Consider the following 17,109-nt stretch of genomic DNA (forward strand, 5'->3'; position numbering starts at 1 on the left):
TTTCAGAGCCCAGGCTATGTGTGGAGGTGAGCCCGACTATATCTAGACGGTATCTCTCAACCTCTCGCACCAGCTCAGGCTCCTTCCCTCCCAGAGAGGTGACATTCCATGTCCCAAAAGCCAGGTTCCATGATCGGGGTTTGGGCCGCCGAGGCACCCGCCCTCGACTGCCACCCAAACCACACTGCACCGGCCCCTTTTGAGGTCTCCCACGGGTGGTGGGCCCATGGGAGAGCGGTCCCACGTCGCTCCTTCGGGCTGTGCCCGACCGGGGCCCGTGGGAAGAGCCCCAAATCTGCCTCTTTTTACCTAGAAATGTACTTCACTTCACTGAAACCTCAATGTTCTTTTGACATAAAAGCTGTTTGGGTACACAAACATTAAAGCCATCCTGATCTCATCAAAAGAACAATTGAAATAATTCATTTACAAATGTGTATTAATTCCCATCTGGTACATCCTTTTAATCTAATAAGTCATTGCAGTCAGGAGTCGTGTAGATTTAATAACACTAAAATTAACAACCAAAAAACAACTTTACTTTTGACCAGTAATTTATTAAATTAGATGCTTAAAAACAGATACTTTTATCTTTAACATTGCATGTATCCAATTCTCTATGTAACATTTCAAACTGGTCAACTGCTAGAAAAGAATAGAAGTATGCCCCTTAAAACTAGATGTACCCCATTTGCAGTCTTTGGGGAAGTGAAGCCCAGAAGCTGCATCCCTCACCTCACTTGATACAAGCCCACAGAAGCAACTAACAGACCATGAACAAGTTCATTCACTTGCCTGATCTATACCTCTTCTGCATTAATAGAAATCAAATTAGTAAATTGCATTTGACATGCATGAAAAATACTTATATTTCTTTATTCCAGAGATGTATCAAGAGAATGGCTGAGCAGTCTTAAAGTCACATTGTTATACTCTATCCCTTTTTATCTTACAATCAACCTTATTTGCTCTTTAAAATTACTAATTGCGCCTGTCTCAAATTACCCACAATCCAACATTTCCAGAAAGAAGAATGAATAACATACTAAATAATTGCTCTGCTTTTGGCAACCAAAGTATAGACTATATACTTTCCTGTGAAAGCCCATCCACAGAAAAGAGTGGCTGTAATATGCCCATGACATTCTGGTTAAAGATTTGCATAGAATCTTGTTTCTATGTCATTACACTCAATTGTGATACTGTATTTGCACTTTTTTTTTTTTAGACGGGAGCAATGTTTTAATAAGAAAACAGCTCTGCAAAATTCAAACAGTGCTTTCCATGTATTTTCTTCTGAAGCTGGGTCACACAGCACACTCCATGTTTTGTGTGTCAATTGTGGCTGAATGAGACAAAAGGCAGTTCCTTAAGTAAGAATGTGAAGGGGCCAGACTGGATGCTCCCTGCCTTGGTCCCTCAGGTCACTGAAGCAAAATTGAAGGGGGCAACACACAGTTCAGATTTTCCAGGATGGCACTGGACAGCATGAGAAGGTACAGCTGTAGTTCTGAAGATGGGAGAGAGAAGACAGCAGTGACGGAGCCATCGTCACATGAAGTCCTCATAGTCTTGGGCGTAACCACCATCAAACTCTGCATAGTCAAGGTCATCTCTCAGCTGTGCTTTCAAACCGCCTCCAGCTATAACACCTTTCTTCTTCTTCTTTCCCTTGTTTTGCTGTGAAAGCAAAAACAGATAAAAATTAAGCTGAAATTGAGAAGACAAACTTCTCAACAATGCCATGTGTCAACAGCGCCCCCTTTTGTACAAGTAGTCACTTTTAGATGATCAAGAACTTACTTTTTCTTGTTTCTGTTTTTCACTAAGTAGAACCGAAAGGGAATTACTGACTTTCTTTAAGTCCTCTACTTCCACTGCATGAAAAAGAAAAAAGATGCACATATTAGGCCGGCTTGGATTTATAAAGAAAATGGCATTTAAGAAGTGATGTTGAGGATAAATGAAACTGAGGTCTTCCTTACATGAAATACAAAGTTCCCGAAACAACGATTCCAAAAAACTTGAATAATGCACAGACTTTTCAAACTGGGATATCTTTTCTTTCAGCACTTTTTCAAATTCTGTGAATTCTTCTTTGGAGGATGGACACATGGCATCAATGCCGGTGACACTGCCAACACCTGAGGTGAGAGAAAGAAAAAAAAAAAAAACGTTTTTAGATGTCTTCTAAGAACAAAAAGTTACATTAAAAAAAAGTTTTTCATTGGTGCAACAAATGTTTTTAATTGTAAAAATAGTGTAGAGCAAAATCCTTTCTTTTTAACTTCCTGGAAAGAGAGAAATGAAGAGGCCAACTCTTTCTTACCAAAAGCATCTTTTGCTAACTCCAAGTCAGCCTCTTCCTGTAGTTTTTTCACTCTTAACTTTTCTGCAAGTTGTTCTTCAGGAGTTAGTTCCTCTTGTTCCTAAAGAAAGCAAAAAAACAATAACATTATAGGAATATTGTTTTACCGTTTAAATAAAAAAAGGCCATAGCAACACATACTTGCTCTTGCAACTCCTGCTGTTTCTTCTTTAACCGGTTTTCCTTCTCTTTGATCTTTTCACTTAACCTTTTCTTATCAGAAACTTTCGTCTCTGTAAACACAAGTTTGAAACATTTCAACATTCATACCCATAAAAATGCAAGTTTTTCCTAATGATTATAGTACCTGGTTTCTTCGCCTCCTCCTTTTTCTTCTCATCATCTTCCTCCTCATCATCATCCCAGTTATCCTAAAAAAAAGAAAGAAAGAAAACATATTTAGGTTATTTCCAGAAAAAAAAGGTTGATTTAAAAATGTATTTTTACTTCTTTTTTAAATTAGTTTATCTTAATTTGGTTTATACCAGAAATTCCTGAGCTTTATTTTATTGCATTTATTGCAACATTAACCACTTTGTCTTTTGCAACATGTTGCCAAATCCTATCCCTCAAATCCACAGAAATGTCTTCACCCACTTTGTGAAGCCTAACTCAAGCTTTTACAACATGTGATCTCAAATGAGATGACAGAACAATTCATTAAGCAAAAATAAATAAAACTCATTAACCTAAATAAAATAATTGCAACAGCACCTAGTACTTATTGACTATTAATGTTTCCCCAAAAACAAGGTTACTGTTCCTTTAGTAGTGGGTAGTGTACTTTATTTTAATAAATGAATTAATAAATTAGTTACGTTAGTTTAAACTTATGAGATATTTTCACTAAAAGAGCAGTTTTATTCAGAAATGACCATCCATGTCCAATTATCACTTATGAAACAGTACACTTGCTTACATAGCAAACTACTAGCAAAAAAAAAGTAAATTTTTTCCCAAGCTTTGACACCATGGCATATGTGACCAAATAAATAAATATACATTTATCCCAGGAAGGCCTACACTAAGACTTTCCACGGCTGAACTATTTGGGAAGAAACACGATATTTTCATATAAGCCACCTGAGCTGCAGTGTCAGCTGAGCCGCAACAGCTCAAAACTCCTGCTCAGCCATCGTAAAGTCGGAAAATTCTAGGCCTCCTTTTGGCCGAGTTGAATCATCAGCAGAGAGAATGATTTCCTCTGACTGAGGCTAAGTTGGTAAGCGAGCTATTAGCTAACGTCAGCAGACCGGAGCCCACAGTTACTGCCATTATTCACCTATTTTCACTTTACCACTTTTGGTAAAAAGAAGAAAAAAAGTTGGACTTTTCTGACATTTCTTTTTTAAAATAAGCATCGTCGTGCCCAGCTGAGCGTCCAAAACAGGCTAACTGTTAGCAAATATCTATGCCAATAAATCCTCTAAAATGAAAAGTATATTTCAAAGTCTAAACTATAAACCAAAGCAGATATTATTTCTATTGTTAATAGTTTGCTAAAACAACGTTCAGTTGTCACTTAGTGAAACCCGGACGGAGGGCTGGTGTTAGCTCAACATTGGACAGTCTGTGGAAGCACGCGAGTTAGCCATCCGCTAGCTAACATACAGCTAACACAGTTCTAAGGTTGGGCTTGACGGACACGGAGGAAGCGTGGCATCAAGAGCGATCTGCTTTAAGCCTAACGTCGGCGTGACTCTCGTGAACGACCCGCTAAAAAAACAATACAGATATACCTGAATTTAAATATACACGTTAAGACTATGACATGATGAAGGCATACCTTAACATCTTCCTCTTCGTCTTCGCCTTCCCATTTGTCCATAACTGCAACAACAACTGCCGCCTTTTTAAGCGGCTCCTCTGGCTCGAAGGTCTCGGCGTCTACAATAAGAAAAAACATTCAATATGCGAAGACAACTCGCTATAATCTTATGGTGATATAGTTTTCAACTTTTAAAAGAAGTTTACAACAAGACTACGGTGTATAAATATATTCCATTCCCAACTTAGTTTCTTACCCCAGTCCGCCATGTTGGCTGTGTTTGACAGGCTCGGAGAAACGTGAAGGCTGCTGCCGCTGGGCATGCTCAGTAGCTGCTCCTGACGTCACCGCGAGTTTATGTGACGTCCCCGAGCCAAAAGAGCTATTTCAGGCGAGGAATTTATTCACGATGATTTAAAACAAACAAAGAAAAACTTACAAAAATGATTTCTAGATTATTTTCACAATTATAAGGAACGACTGCCAACCCCCTTATAAATGTTCAAAAACGTAAACACTATGGCAGAAATAACAATATAAAAACAATTAATGAAAAACGTATAAATATTTGTAATTATTAATCTTTTTTTTTTCTATTTTCTTTTCAGGTGGACCAACTTTTTATACCACTTTTTTCTTCACAAGTTCTTGTAAATAATGTCTATCAAAAATATGTTTTTTCTTGGATCTACAGAATCAGGACGCCCATAATGTTTCAAGGTTACTAAACACAAAAGAAAAATTCTAAGATAACAGAGATTTATTTCAAAGAAAATTTTAAACAATTACAGAGTAATAAATGAATTTGTTTTTTCTAAGAGTATCCCTGGTTTGAATAAATATTGAACATTTGTCCTGTTAGATATGATTCGGAACTTATAATATTTGAAAAAGACTGATGAATAGATTACTGTTGGGTTTGCGGTCCCCTGATTCTTGCCTTATGACTGCCAGGATTTGTTTTTTAGACCTCCGAAAGTCCTGAAATGTATGCAAAACATTTGAGGTTATCAGTGAGAGAAGATCTAAGAACAAAAGACAGAAAATGTAAAAATATACATTGTGAAATAAAAGTTTAATTGTTGGTTCCTTTTAATAAAGTAACAGTCATTCAGAGCCCAAGTGGTTTAACTGAACATTTCAGCTAAAAGTTAAAGAAAATTAAGCAAGCACAACAATAATAAACTCACAGCAACAATAGACTGTCATTGATAAGCACTAATACTTCCAGTCTTAACTATTGACTATATACACAAAATAACCTGACAGTTTGCAGTAACATACAGACAAATAAAAAATGTCAATACATTTTTTCATTTGCAAAAAATTTACATTTTTTCCTTGTCAATATACATGTTTTTAGAAAAATAAATGTTAACTTTTATTTATTGTAGGTTTTATATGGGGTTTAAATGAAAACGCTGCAAAATGTTATAATTGTGTTTTTATATCAAAAGCAAAGCTGTACTTTTAGCTAATTTGAAAAAAAAAGGGAATTTGCAACAACGTTCACTAAAATGTCAGGAAACATGACATGAAGAACTCCAGATATGTTGCTTATTTCCTCTTCACAAAAACTGTATCTTGCTTATTTGCTTATATTTTTTATTGTGCTTTGTATCACAGTCCTGAAGCAGCTTAGAAGAGTGAGGTTATGTATCATGGCAGAATGAGACAGTTAGCTGCATCAGTAGTCCAAATATGAGACATGAAGGATTGATGCCAACCACCAAGCCCATTGACCTCCCTGTGAGAAACAGAAAAAACAAAATCAGACCTATTAATATAACACAATAGCCATGCAAAATGGCACCTTATTCAACTGTCATTTCAAAAGAAGGCATGTTGCAGGTAAGTTAACCAAAGAACAACCCTTAACAAGTGTTACAGCTTTTTAAAAAGGCAAAAAATGTGAATGCATAACTCAGGGATATTTATTATCACTTTACAATTAATTTTTCCATTTGATTATGGGCAGCAATTTGAAAAGACATTTTACAATTCAATTAAAATGTTTTTTTGAACTTAATCTTGGAGTTTTTTATTACATTTTTAAATAGAAAGAAATCAGTTACGTTTAAAATTGTCATGTTTTGTGGAACCATAATTCAATGAAAATGCATTTTGCAACTGTCATTTCAATAAGCAATTTGATCATGTACGTATTTAGAAAAATGCAGCTTGCAGTCCAAAGTACCATCTAAAAATGACATTTTAATTCCTTGTCCTTTTTAACTCTATAGTAAAGTAAATTATAATCTATTTCATTTTTATTGATAATTAGTTTTTAGTTAAAATCCTAAAGAAATTTTAAAACACCCTAACCCCCAGCTTAATGCTTTTTTTATTCACAATGCACACCCCTCTCTTTGAAATTTACTTTGGAATTTTAAATTATATGAACACGATGCAGAAAATTACATTTAGAAATCTTTTGAGTGATGACAAAACTGATAAAACAAGTAAAAAAATAAACACACAATGTGCGTGATGTCCTCTCTCGTGCACATTTTACATCCTTTCATTTATAAGGAAATTACTAATTGAAATAAAATGTTCAAATCAGTTTTGTTATCGAAATACTACATAACCATGTCCAATTATCCACAGACCTTTGGTTCTATAGTTACCTCTGAAGTCTACAGGTTTATTCACCCAGGGAGTCAGCACCATGTCAAGAGCTGTCCTCTGCACATCCGACAGAACCGCGATCTGCTGCTGAGTCACTGCTGCCGCCTGCTCATAGGAAAACATGCTGATCTGCTTCTGGTTAAGTGCCACCTTCAGACAAACAAAATAAAGGAACACTAATGTTGAGATTCATTAAAAAGATGGAAATCAGAATGTATATTTTCGAATTATTTGATTTTTTTCATTATGGATTATTGACCAATTTCCACACAATACCATCTTTAAAAATACTCTCGTAATGACAACTTACAGCAAACTTTTGAGGTGAAATCATTGAGATAGCCTTGGGGGTGATTCCTTCAATTTGCTCTTGAACTAAAGCTGACATAGCAATATCAGGGAGACCAGCTGTGAAATAGACAGTTAAAATTGCAATGGGTGTCATGGAAGTCAAATTATTTTCACTGAAGGCTGTGAGCACATAAAAAATGTTAAAATAATATACTTTGAAAATAATGATGAGAAATACATTCAGGGTAATCAGTTCAGATCTTTCAGTGGGGTTTTTTTTCAAAGTACCTGCCAGGACTCCAATCTCCATGAACACATCAGTCCCCCATGAACTCATGAGACCAAAGGCCAGGCTGTGGGAGAGCAGCTCAACAAGAGCCTGCAGCTGCTCCTCTGAGCAGGAGAGACTCAGCTGACCCAGACAGAGCACTGCCTTGCTGCAGCCGGACAAATACACATGTTTGGAGTAGAAGTTAAAGAGGAGATGATTCTTTTGCAGCATCTTGACTGCTCACCTGAACTCTACATTATTGAGTAACTTGATCTCTGTAGTTTTAGCTCCACATATAATGTGTCCCAGTGCCACCAGAGTGCTGGAGTCTAGCTGGTTGGGACTCTGCTTGGTGGAGTTTAACAAAGCAGCGAACAGGGCAGCGAGCTGGGATTACAAAAAGAGAGGAGTTCAGATGAAAGCAGGGATATAAACAATACTAGAATAGTGGACAACTTTGTAAAAAAAAAAAAGCAATTTTTTTCAGTGTAAATTACTCTCTTATGGGCATTTTTGGATGTTCTACTGCTGAAACCCTATTACCAGACATAACATGTGAGATCTTATTTTCAAGATACGTTGTTTTTGTTGGTAAAACGACAGAAGTTTTATTTCACCTTTGAAATACAAAAAAAGTTTTTGTAACCACCGAGGAAAAGAATAGTATAGCTTTTACAAGACATGTGATAGTACTGTCTCATTTTTTTACTTGAACAGATATATATATTTAGATTTTTCTTGGCAATTTAATGAAATTTTAAAAGTTACACAAAATTCACAAGATTTGTTTTGGATAATTTTGTATTTACCTGTTATTATGGCAGTTTTATGTCAATAAGGCTTTTTCCTTTTTGCATTTATCCTTTTAGGCTGAATTTGAATCAGCAGATTCAAAATATTTTTATCATTTTAAGTTATTTTTTTGCTTGGTTCAATTCTTCAACATCTAATTTAGCATACAGCAAAACACCTTAACAGCTTTTTTATTTTATTTTAAAATTTCTATATTTATTAAATAGGTTTCTGTGATGTTTTAGCGACTTAGCATTTACAAGTTCATTTGTGAAGGAAGTTCACTTTTTTGTAATATTAAAATAGGGTTTTCAATTAGTAAATAAAGAACAAAAAAAGTTGTAAAACAAGTAGTAAAAGAAGTAAAGGAGAAGTTCCAGTTAAAGTCTGAGTCAAAGGCTCTTTGGAACTGATGTGTAAAGTTACACTAGGATTGATTACTCATTTAAAAAGAGCCAAGAAACTATCATCAAAATTTAACAACTATGAACAAAGAAGCTACCTGTCTGCTGTTCCAAGATTTGACAGCTCCCATGGCAGCAATGCTTCCTCTCTCGGTCAGTTGGAGAGCATTAAGTTCTTCCGGTGTCATCTCTGTCGCTATTACACCTAACTGAGCAATCACAGACGGGGATAATGATGACACTGGGCCATACATCTTGATCCATTTTAGGGTGATCCAGGGGAAAATAAACAGAAAACAAAACAACATTAGGACCTTTACAGATCAGAAGCGACACAATTGAGAGGAATGCATGGCTGTTACATATTAACCTAACCTTTTTCACCCTCTTGAGCACCTCGCCACGTTGGAAGAATGCCAAATTTGAGTCGCCGCCCATCAACTCCAGACAGTTGGAGAAGGCGGATGATGACATGCTGCTCAGACTGCTGGAGGTCCAGACAGAGGGCGCTGTTGTGTGCAGCATCTCACAGGTGGGAACCAAGGGTGTTGCTGTCAGAGGAGGCATTCACACACAAAAATTAATAACTCAAGAAAAGAGCAACAAATACTTTTTAATCTGCATGCAGTCTGACCAGTTTATGCTGGTTGAGAAAAAACTGGACAATGTTGTGGGCTACAACAATCTCTGCTGAATGAATTCACATTAAGAAGTAACACAAAACCACAAAAAGTACAGTTTGAGTTCAATTAATTTTGATGAGCGAATAGTTGCATTTATGGAAGCAGCCTGCATGTTGCATTTTCTGCAAAACGGTTGTTCTATAGAATGAGCAAAAATTCACTAACAAGACTGACCTTGGGGTTTTGGTAAATAATCTTTTTTAAATCTTTTTCTAAATGTGACATTAGCAGGACACTGTATGAGAGTTCCATGAAGCTTACATGAAAAAGGATTTATTTTGAGGAAGCCCAGGAAGAACTGCAGGACATACTGCTGCTTGTCAAAAATGGCCTTCATGTCATTCTGGTCCGAACAAAGGATCCCCACATCTCCCTGTGCCCACTGTCTCTGGCTCATGAACAGCTTCTCTATTCGCCCCACTGTCATCAGATCCTTCAGGCAACACAAAACAAACCCACGGATATAAGTAAGACTCACAGATAACAAGGGACATCAACAAAACAACACAACGTGAAACCTGAGGCATTTCTTTTTTTTTTTCTTAACCTGTTTTGTTTCTAAACGCAACATTTCATCCAATAATGTTTGATTTGTTTTCAAAGAAAACATTTTTAAAAGAGTTATTGCATTAAACTCACTGGTGAAATGGTCTCCACAACTTTGGTAGGCAAAAAGAAGATAAATCGCCCAGCCTGAGTGAGCGTTGTCCCATTCCACTTCTGGACAGGGCTATCAAAAAAACAAGATCATTTCAATTCAATGAAAAGAAAGAGCTATAAATGCATCTGAAGCTTTTCTAATCTGTTTAAAAACGTTTCAATATTTCTTATATACATAACATACTTGATCAACAGGACCCCAAAAGAGAAATTTATTTGACCTCTTACCATTTTGCTGAATTTTCTCACAACTGAAAGTAACAAAACAGCGAAGCGGTGTGTACACAAGGGTATCTATCTAACATGTATGTAGGCTTTTTTTTTTTAAATCCTTCAGCAGATATAATCTCCACAAGAGTCAGACTGAGTACCTTCAATAATGTTCATGCTGTTTCTGATGTGGCCCAACCTTTCTGAACCAGAAGCATTGGGAGGAGCAAAAGACTCACTCTTACGGTTAGAGTTACTTTACATGGTTTGCTCAACAAATACATCTAAACATACATTAGAAAAGATCCCGCCAAAGAGGAATTACATTAAAGTGGGAGGCAGATGAGTATCTGGCCTATCCAAGTGTTTTTAGGAGTTGAACCATTCAAAAAAAGGAATCTTTGACAAATATTTAGTATTTTTCACCTAGTTTACTATCACAGAAGGACTGTTTGTGATCTTTTAAAATGAAACTGCAACACAACCCCTAATTTTTTATTATTTTATAGTTCAATTAAATCTAAAAATGCAATTTAAGCTATCTGATAAAAAGAAATAGCGGAAAAAAAGCTACAAGCATCCAAAAGAAGAGACAGGATTTCACGTGTGTGACGTCTTTACCCAAAAACAGCAGGTTCTTGCAGGATACGGGCCACAATTTCCATCTTACTGCCACTGTAACAGAGCTCCTGGAGGGAATCCAGATTTTCAATAAAAAAGCTGCGATTGACTTGTATAAAGATTTCATCCACCACAAACGGCGCCATAATTCCAAGAGACCGAAACTCCTTATCTGTGAAGTCCCCTGTGTACATGCCCTGAAGTGGACAAAAAATGACAACAAATAGTATAAATACATAGCAGAAAGTATTTCTGGAAAAAATAATTTATCAAATCAAAGAGCCACCCCTGGCTACACTTGTACCTGTTTTGGTGGCTGTTCATAGTAAAAATACTTACCAGTCTCTGAGCTATTTTGTCCACCAGCAGTTCCTGTTTGGTTTTAGACAACATGAGAAACTGAAGAGGTTCCTGAATAATCATCTCCCTCAAAGTGTCCATCTCATCTATAGAAAACTTCTTAATGGTGCTCACACTAAGGACCAACATCGAACAGGGTTAATTCAGTTACTGTACAAGCAGAAAAGAATGGTTAATGGTCATAATAACCATATTTGGATGTAGCATTATTAGTTTTGTGCATCATTTCTTAATTATCCGGGTAGCAAGAACACATCTGCTGACTCACGGCACAGAGAGAGCTATTTCAACTCCAAGATCCTCAAGCAGTTCAGAGAAGAATTCAAACTGAGAAATCGCCTCAATCAAACACTTTTTCTGTGAAGAAAATGGAAAGCATCAGAAGAGTTATGCAGATTGACTTAACAAAGTCAAACAACTGAACACAGAATGTCCCCTGGACACAGATGACACACAACTTTATCTATCAATACATCTTGGTGAGACTAATAATTGACTTAAGTTGTAAGCCAATTTGCAGGATAAAAAGACATGGACGAACACCTACTTTTGACTTTTTAACTATGACCCTGTATTTTATCCGGGCTGGGGACGGGCAAACTCAGACTTTGCATTGATTGTTTTGGTCCCCGAAACACACACATGTTTGTTTTTGTCAAACAACATGGTCACCTCGAGACATCAGCATGGCCTCAAGGTCACAACCGAGGAACCAGAGAGCCATTTTTGAGCACTGTTTTTCTTACTTCCACATTATAATCCCAGAGTTGTTCTTTCATGTGCAAAATTTTTCCAAAATTGGTTGTATTTTTGTAGAATTACCATGTGCTATAAAAACAGTATTTGCAGTCTTAAACCATAAACTTAGCAACTCCTTTTTAGTCTGTTTAAATTATTCATTAATAACCAAAATTCCTTTGTATTGTCCAAAATATAGCAGCCAGAGTGTAAAAAAAAATCTAAACTGTTGCGTTTATTTTTTGCACATGTAAATATTGTCTTTACTGTATAGGAGTAACATGTTTATGAAGACTCTCATTCTCAAACTGGATGGTATTGTCAACTTAGCCTACATGGTATCGGGTCGTTAAGAGTCCTTTGTTCCTTAGCTGGGGGTTGGGGAACCAGTGACTCTCTCCCCAAGCTGGTCATCTCTTTCAGCTGTTAACGACCCAGGTGGAACTGGTTTGTTTTTTTTAGGTTTCAAAACACTGTCGTAGATGGATGGAAGAATAAACCTGAGACCAGCATTCTTATTAAAAGAATGAGTGCATATATACCAGCTCTTCGACCAGCTAATTCAGAATTGACAAAGCCTCTTGCATAAGAGGTGAAACGTCTTCTAACCTTAAAACCAAGTCCAGATGACATCCCCAAAACTTACTACAATGTATAGGAGTAAAGCACCCAGACCTGCAATCACATCAAAAAGATGAATAAAGCTAAAGGTGAAAAGGTTACCAGTGAGATGTGCAGAAGATTAGGTTGCTGCCTCAGGAAAGCTAAGACCATCCTCACTGCAGAAGGGGATGGATTGACCCGCAAATTATCCTGTAGGATCTTGCAAGTCAAACCTTGACCCAGTGCTCCCAAACTCCTGATAACACAAAGGAAGATGGGTCAATACTTGGAAGGGCTTAACAGAACATCAAGTCATTCTTTTTTTTTTTTAAAGTTCAGTTTTTAAAAGTTTAGCTTACTCTCAGAAAGAACATCAAGAATGAATTATTATGACTGAGCTGACTTTGGGTAATGATAAAATAGTGGTATATTAGTTAGCCCTCGCCTTACAACAAGAAGACCCCAGTTTGAATGCCAGCTGGGACCTCTGTTGTGTGGAGTTTGTTTGTGTTCTCCCTTTGCAGGAGTGGGTTTTTTTCTGGCTTCCTCCCACAGACCAAAAACATGCTTAATAGATTCAATGGTAATTCTAAACTGTCCAACAGGTGTGAATGGGGTTGTGAGTGTTGCCTGAGAGTAGCTGTGTTGGCTCCAGAACCCCTGTGACCCTGAATGACACTAGGTGGGTTTAGAAAATGGATGGCTGGGATTTGATGATCATCTGGCTCTTACACTGGCAAAGGTGTGACAAACGTTGGCAAAGCATCCAACCATTTTCAAAACTTGCTGGAGCCGATCCAGTTACTGTTTGGGCAAAGGTGGGGTACACTCCAGACAGTTTACCAGTCCATCACAGAGACACACTCATAATCATACCAAAGAGACAATTTAAAGTCACCAATTTATTAAACATGTTTTTGGACTTCAGAAGGAAGCCAAAATGCTGAGAGAAAACCCACACATGCACAAGGAGAACATGTGAATTTCACACGGAAAGGACCCAGTCAGTATTTGAACCAGAACCTTCTCTTTGTGAGGTGAGAGTGTTGGCCAGTCCACCACCATGCAGACCCATTGATAAAATAAGTCACTTTTAATTAAAAAGAAAAATTATAAATAAGATATTTATGTACCTCCATTCTGATTTCTGATGTGTGTTTGTGTCTGTTAATATTTTATAAAAAAAAAAAGGGGGGTAATAATATTAACAAGTGTACAATTCTGCCTGGAGAGTGTAATTTAGTAAATATTGTTCAGCTATAAATTGACCAACAGCAGGGATAGGCTCCAGCAACTACTTGAGCCCCAAAGGGATTAAGTGACTTTGGAATATGGATGGATTGGTAACTGGACGTGTGTTCGTGTGCAGGTACATAGTGATTGAGTCATAAAGATTAAAATTTTTAGAAATGGTGTTTAAGAAAAGTTACAATGTACTTACAGAAAACCTTGTTTAACTTGATTTGGATTTGTTCGGAGCAGCGCTGTGAAAATCGCTTGAGCCTGAGGAAGAAAATAGAAAAAAAAAGAAAAGGTCATTACAGTTGCGTGTAGCCTGTGTTTTCTTCCTTCTCAGTTTCCATGATAAGTTGAGGACACAAGGTGATCCGATAGCACAACAGCTTTGTCTGAGTCCTTTCAGAAAGTCCATCACAGAGATGTTTCTGCTTTTCCCTATGATGTTGAATTATTTACCAGCTCATTGAGATGCTATAGTATTCAGTTACATGTTTACAGCTTCCTTAATGTTTGGCTTGTCTTTTAGAGTTCTTTGTTACGTACCGTTATGGTTGGTAAATTGTAATACCTCCAACAATGCATGTGTGTGGTACCTGCTGTGTGTTCCACTTTTTTTTGATTGTGTTGGGGAGTATGTCCAAAAGTGGGGGAGTTCTGCGCAGGACACTAATCAGAGGTGTGCAGCTGAGCAACGGCTCCACGTCGTTCAACCAGTCAACAACCTCTGCAAAACCCTGATTGCAACAAGAAAGAAAGCATGAGAAGAAGGCTGCAGAACACAAGCTAGATTCAGTACCTAATAAAATATACTCAAATATTGATCATTATTTTAATTCTTTTTTCCCCTCCATGTGTCGATATTAAGGGGCTTTGCTGCGTTTACTGTGTGATACCCATAGTTTGGTGGTGATAGCATTTGCTTGCTGTGAACAGAGGCCCAGGGCTTTGGTGCTTTGGCCAAAGGATTTCAGGAATGACAGCAGTTTGTCCGAAGTGAAGCTCATCAAGGTCCCCGTCTTCACTCCCACAGCCAGGGCACCAAGCTCCTGCAGCTGGCCCTGAGTCAGCTGGTGACATGGATGGATGATCAATACTCAAGCCGCAAAATGCACAGAATTTAAAATGTAAAATGATGACATCACTCACAGTGGGAAGTAGCTTTTCCACGATTATGGAGGCCTGGAAATCAGAAAATGTTTTCTTATTTAGAGTATTGTTCATATAAAAGTTAGGATTTTTTAGATTTAAACGAATTCAAGTCTAGCTGATTTTACATCACCATGCTATAAAAGAAAAATTGTCAAATATCTTACATACTGAAGTCCATCATCTACTGTAGATGCTCCAGTAACACATAACAGACTTTAGAGGGGGCATTTACAAACTTGAGATGTTAATTTATCCTCTCATCCCTTTTTTTGTTCTAAAGTAAGCATGCTGTAACATCTGCATGCCTACTTATCACACACAATACGTGTGTGATGTTTAGTTGTCATTTTACTTGGATTTTTTTTACCATTGTGAATCCCTTTGTGATTTTTATCTAAGAAAGGAGCTATAAATTTTACAATTCATAAAATTTATAGCAGTAAAATATTTATTTTACTCTGCCAACTGACCATCAGGTTGTGCAAATATAAAAGAGTGCAAAGTGAGTATCGGTGCAGATGTTGAAATGATAGCTTCACCTGTGCTGCACTGAAGGGGATGGCGCTGAGGGCAGGAAGGGCAGGAAGCAGCTGTGACGCTGTGAGTCGCTGCAGGAAGGCCCCGCCTACCAAAGGGAGGAGGGGTGCAATCTCTGCCAGCCGGGCGGACGTGAGTGAAGATGGGGCCTGCAGCTCTGGGCTGTTTTTTAGGATAATGGAAATCTGGGAATAAGATCCATGTAAAAAAAATAAATAAATAAAAGGAAAAGTTAGTGAATGTGAATGTGAAGTTCAAATGAAAAAAGAGATATTTGCTTGTCTGCACACCATCTGGCTGGGCATGCTGATTCCTTTAAGTGTGCAGTTCATAATGGTGTCCAGGATGACTCGAAAGGCCTCGGTGTTATTGTATGCAAGGAGGTCCGCTGGCTCTGCCATGCATGAGATATTTCCAAGCCTAAAATCAAAGGCCCCCTTTTATAAATCGTGCTTTTTCAAATAAAAAATGTATGATCAAAAACAAAACATCAACTGTTATTGCATGCACAGATAGGCTATAAACATTATCATTCCTAACCTGTTAAAGTCCTGAGCGGTCAGGTTCTTGTAGGTACCAATGACTGTGTTGGCTATGAACTCCTGCCTTATAGGGGTTAAGGTGTTTCTCTTCAGCACATCCAGCCCATCTAACAGCTGCAGTAACACACAGGGACAGATGCAGAAAGCCTCTCCTTGTCTTTGTTTCTAATAACATCTATTAACAATTTATTGTCTTTCGTCAAATTTTTACACGTTTGTTTCAGTCCAAGAACAAAATGAAAGTACAAATACTCTTTATACGACTTTTTGTCAAACAAAAATGTGCATTTCCCAACATGTTAGAAACAATTTCTGCACAGGTGCATTGGTAGCATCATTTTTAATTCATGGGTTTTTGCTTTTATGCAACAAACAAAAAAACCACAAGTGTCCTGTGTGACACGCACTGATGGAAAAAAGAAGAAGGCTATTCTTTTCCATTGACCAGTGTGTGACCATCAGTCTCTGCTGAGCCCTGATGGCTAATCAAATGATGTTCTGCCTTCTTAAGTTTCTCAGACAGGTGTCGGGGCTCTGACGGCTGTTACCTGAGCAGCTGAGAGGTGTTGGAAGCTTGGGAAGGGGAGGTAGGCGATCAAGTTTCCGGAGTCTCGGATGAGTGACTGTTGACCTTTGATGATGTCGGAGGCAGATATACCTTTGCTGTACCACAATCCGAAAGCCTCCCGCTGCTCCAGACTCATGCTGTTCAAGATTCTATTGATGCTCTCTCGCCTAGGGCAGAAAAAAAAAACAGAATGGGATATCCCAAAAAAGCGAAAATATGTCTGTGTGTTTTTTTTAAAATGACAAAGCCAATGGCATGGGGGTCAGATGTTCATAATTTTTTTTAAGAGTGAGATAGGAAGCACAATAAGAATAAAAATGTAAGATGGGTATTTAAATTCGATTTATTTTCAATATTTTTTTTATCTTATTCAAAATATTATGAAACCTACAGATAAATGTTTTATTTACATGTGAACACACACACACACACACAACTAAATATTACAAATTACAAAAAAAATATTCCCAGATTTTTTTAAATTAATTTATTAATTTTGATGGTAAATAATTTTTAAAAGATTGATTTTACAGTTGTAATTTAGTATTACTCATCTTTATTCATTGAGTAAACTTTCTTAACATTGTTACAGAACACCAGATTAATATCTTGTGAATAATTATCATATTGAATTTTAAGGCATTATTAAAATGTGCAAAATCTATGAACTTCTT

The 17,109-nt window shown here is 37.2% G+C and overlaps 2 protein-coding genes across 2 annotated transcripts; both read right to left on the reverse strand.

Annotated features, from left to right (window-relative positions):
* Nucleotides 1–536: 536 nt before the first annotated feature.
* On the reverse strand, nucleotides 537–4,507 carry eif3j (eukaryotic translation initiation factor 3 subunit J). The gene is made up of 8 exons (XM_004067030.3): nucleotides 4,393–4,507; nucleotides 4,155–4,255; nucleotides 2,676–2,739; nucleotides 2,510–2,601; nucleotides 2,330–2,429; nucleotides 1,986–2,144; nucleotides 1,804–1,877; nucleotides 537–1,680 (listed from the first exon to the last, which is right to left on the reverse strand). Exons 1-8 carry the CDS (start codon nucleotides 4,457–4,459, stop codon nucleotides 1,552–1,554), a joined length of 786 nt encoding a protein of 261 aa, XP_004067078.1. The 5' UTR covers nucleotides 4,460–4,507; the 3' UTR covers nucleotides 537–1,551.
* Nucleotides 4,508–4,777: 270 nt separating this feature from the next.
* Nucleotides 4,778–16,596, reverse strand: LOC105356814 (stereocilin). Its single transcript, XM_023953425.1, has 21 exons — nucleotides 16,416–16,596; nucleotides 15,866–15,981; nucleotides 15,616–15,745; nucleotides 15,328–15,510; nucleotides 14,786–14,818; nucleotides 14,533–14,706; nucleotides 14,233–14,373; nucleotides 13,842–13,903; nucleotides 12,521–12,656; nucleotides 11,328–11,416; nucleotides 11,039–11,174; nucleotides 10,700–10,896; nucleotides 9,848–9,938; nucleotides 9,470–9,641; nucleotides 8,901–9,076; nucleotides 8,624–8,779; nucleotides 7,574–7,716; nucleotides 7,347–7,495; nucleotides 7,078–7,175; nucleotides 6,767–6,917; nucleotides 4,778–5,883 (listed from the first exon to the last, which is right to left on the reverse strand). Exons 1-21 carry the CDS (start codon nucleotides 16,569–16,571, stop codon nucleotides 5,789–5,791), a joined length of 2,784 nt encoding a protein of 927 aa, XP_023809193.1. The 5' UTR covers nucleotides 16,572–16,596; the 3' UTR covers nucleotides 4,778–5,788.
* Nucleotides 16,597–17,109: the final 513 nt, after the last annotated feature.

The sequence above is a fragment of the Oryzias latipes genome, chromosome 3 (genome assembly GCF_002234675.1).
Source record: "Oryzias latipes chromosome 3, ASM223467v1".
Taxonomy (NCBI): domain Eukaryota; kingdom Metazoa; phylum Chordata; class Actinopteri; order Beloniformes; family Adrianichthyidae; genus Oryzias; species Oryzias latipes.

Coding starts and splice junctions, on each gene's coding strand:
- eif3j (XM_004067030.3), bottom strand. CDS start 4,459: ATGCCCAGCGGCAGCAGCCTTCACGTTTCTCCGAGCCTGTCAAACACA. Junction 2,602..2,675: donor GGAGGAGGCGAAGAAACCAG/GTACTATAATCA, acceptor TTGTGTTTACAG/AGACGAAAGTTTCTGATAAG. Junction 1,878..1,985: donor TCGGGAACTTTGTATTTCAT/GTAAGGAAGACC, acceptor TTTTTCATGCAG/TGGAAGTAGAGGACTTAAAG.
- LOC105356814 (XM_023953425.1), bottom strand. CDS start 16,571: ATGAGTCTGGAGCAGCGGGAGGCTTTCGGATTGTGGTACAGCAAAGGT. Junction 9,642..9,847: donor TTGTGGAGACCATTTCACCA/GTGAGTTTAATG, acceptor TGTTGCCTGAAG/GATCTGATGACAGTGGGGCG. Junction 7,496..7,573: donor CTCAATAATGTAGAGTTCAG/GTGAGCAGTCAA, acceptor GTCCGGCTGCAG/CAAGGCAGTGCTCTGTCTGG.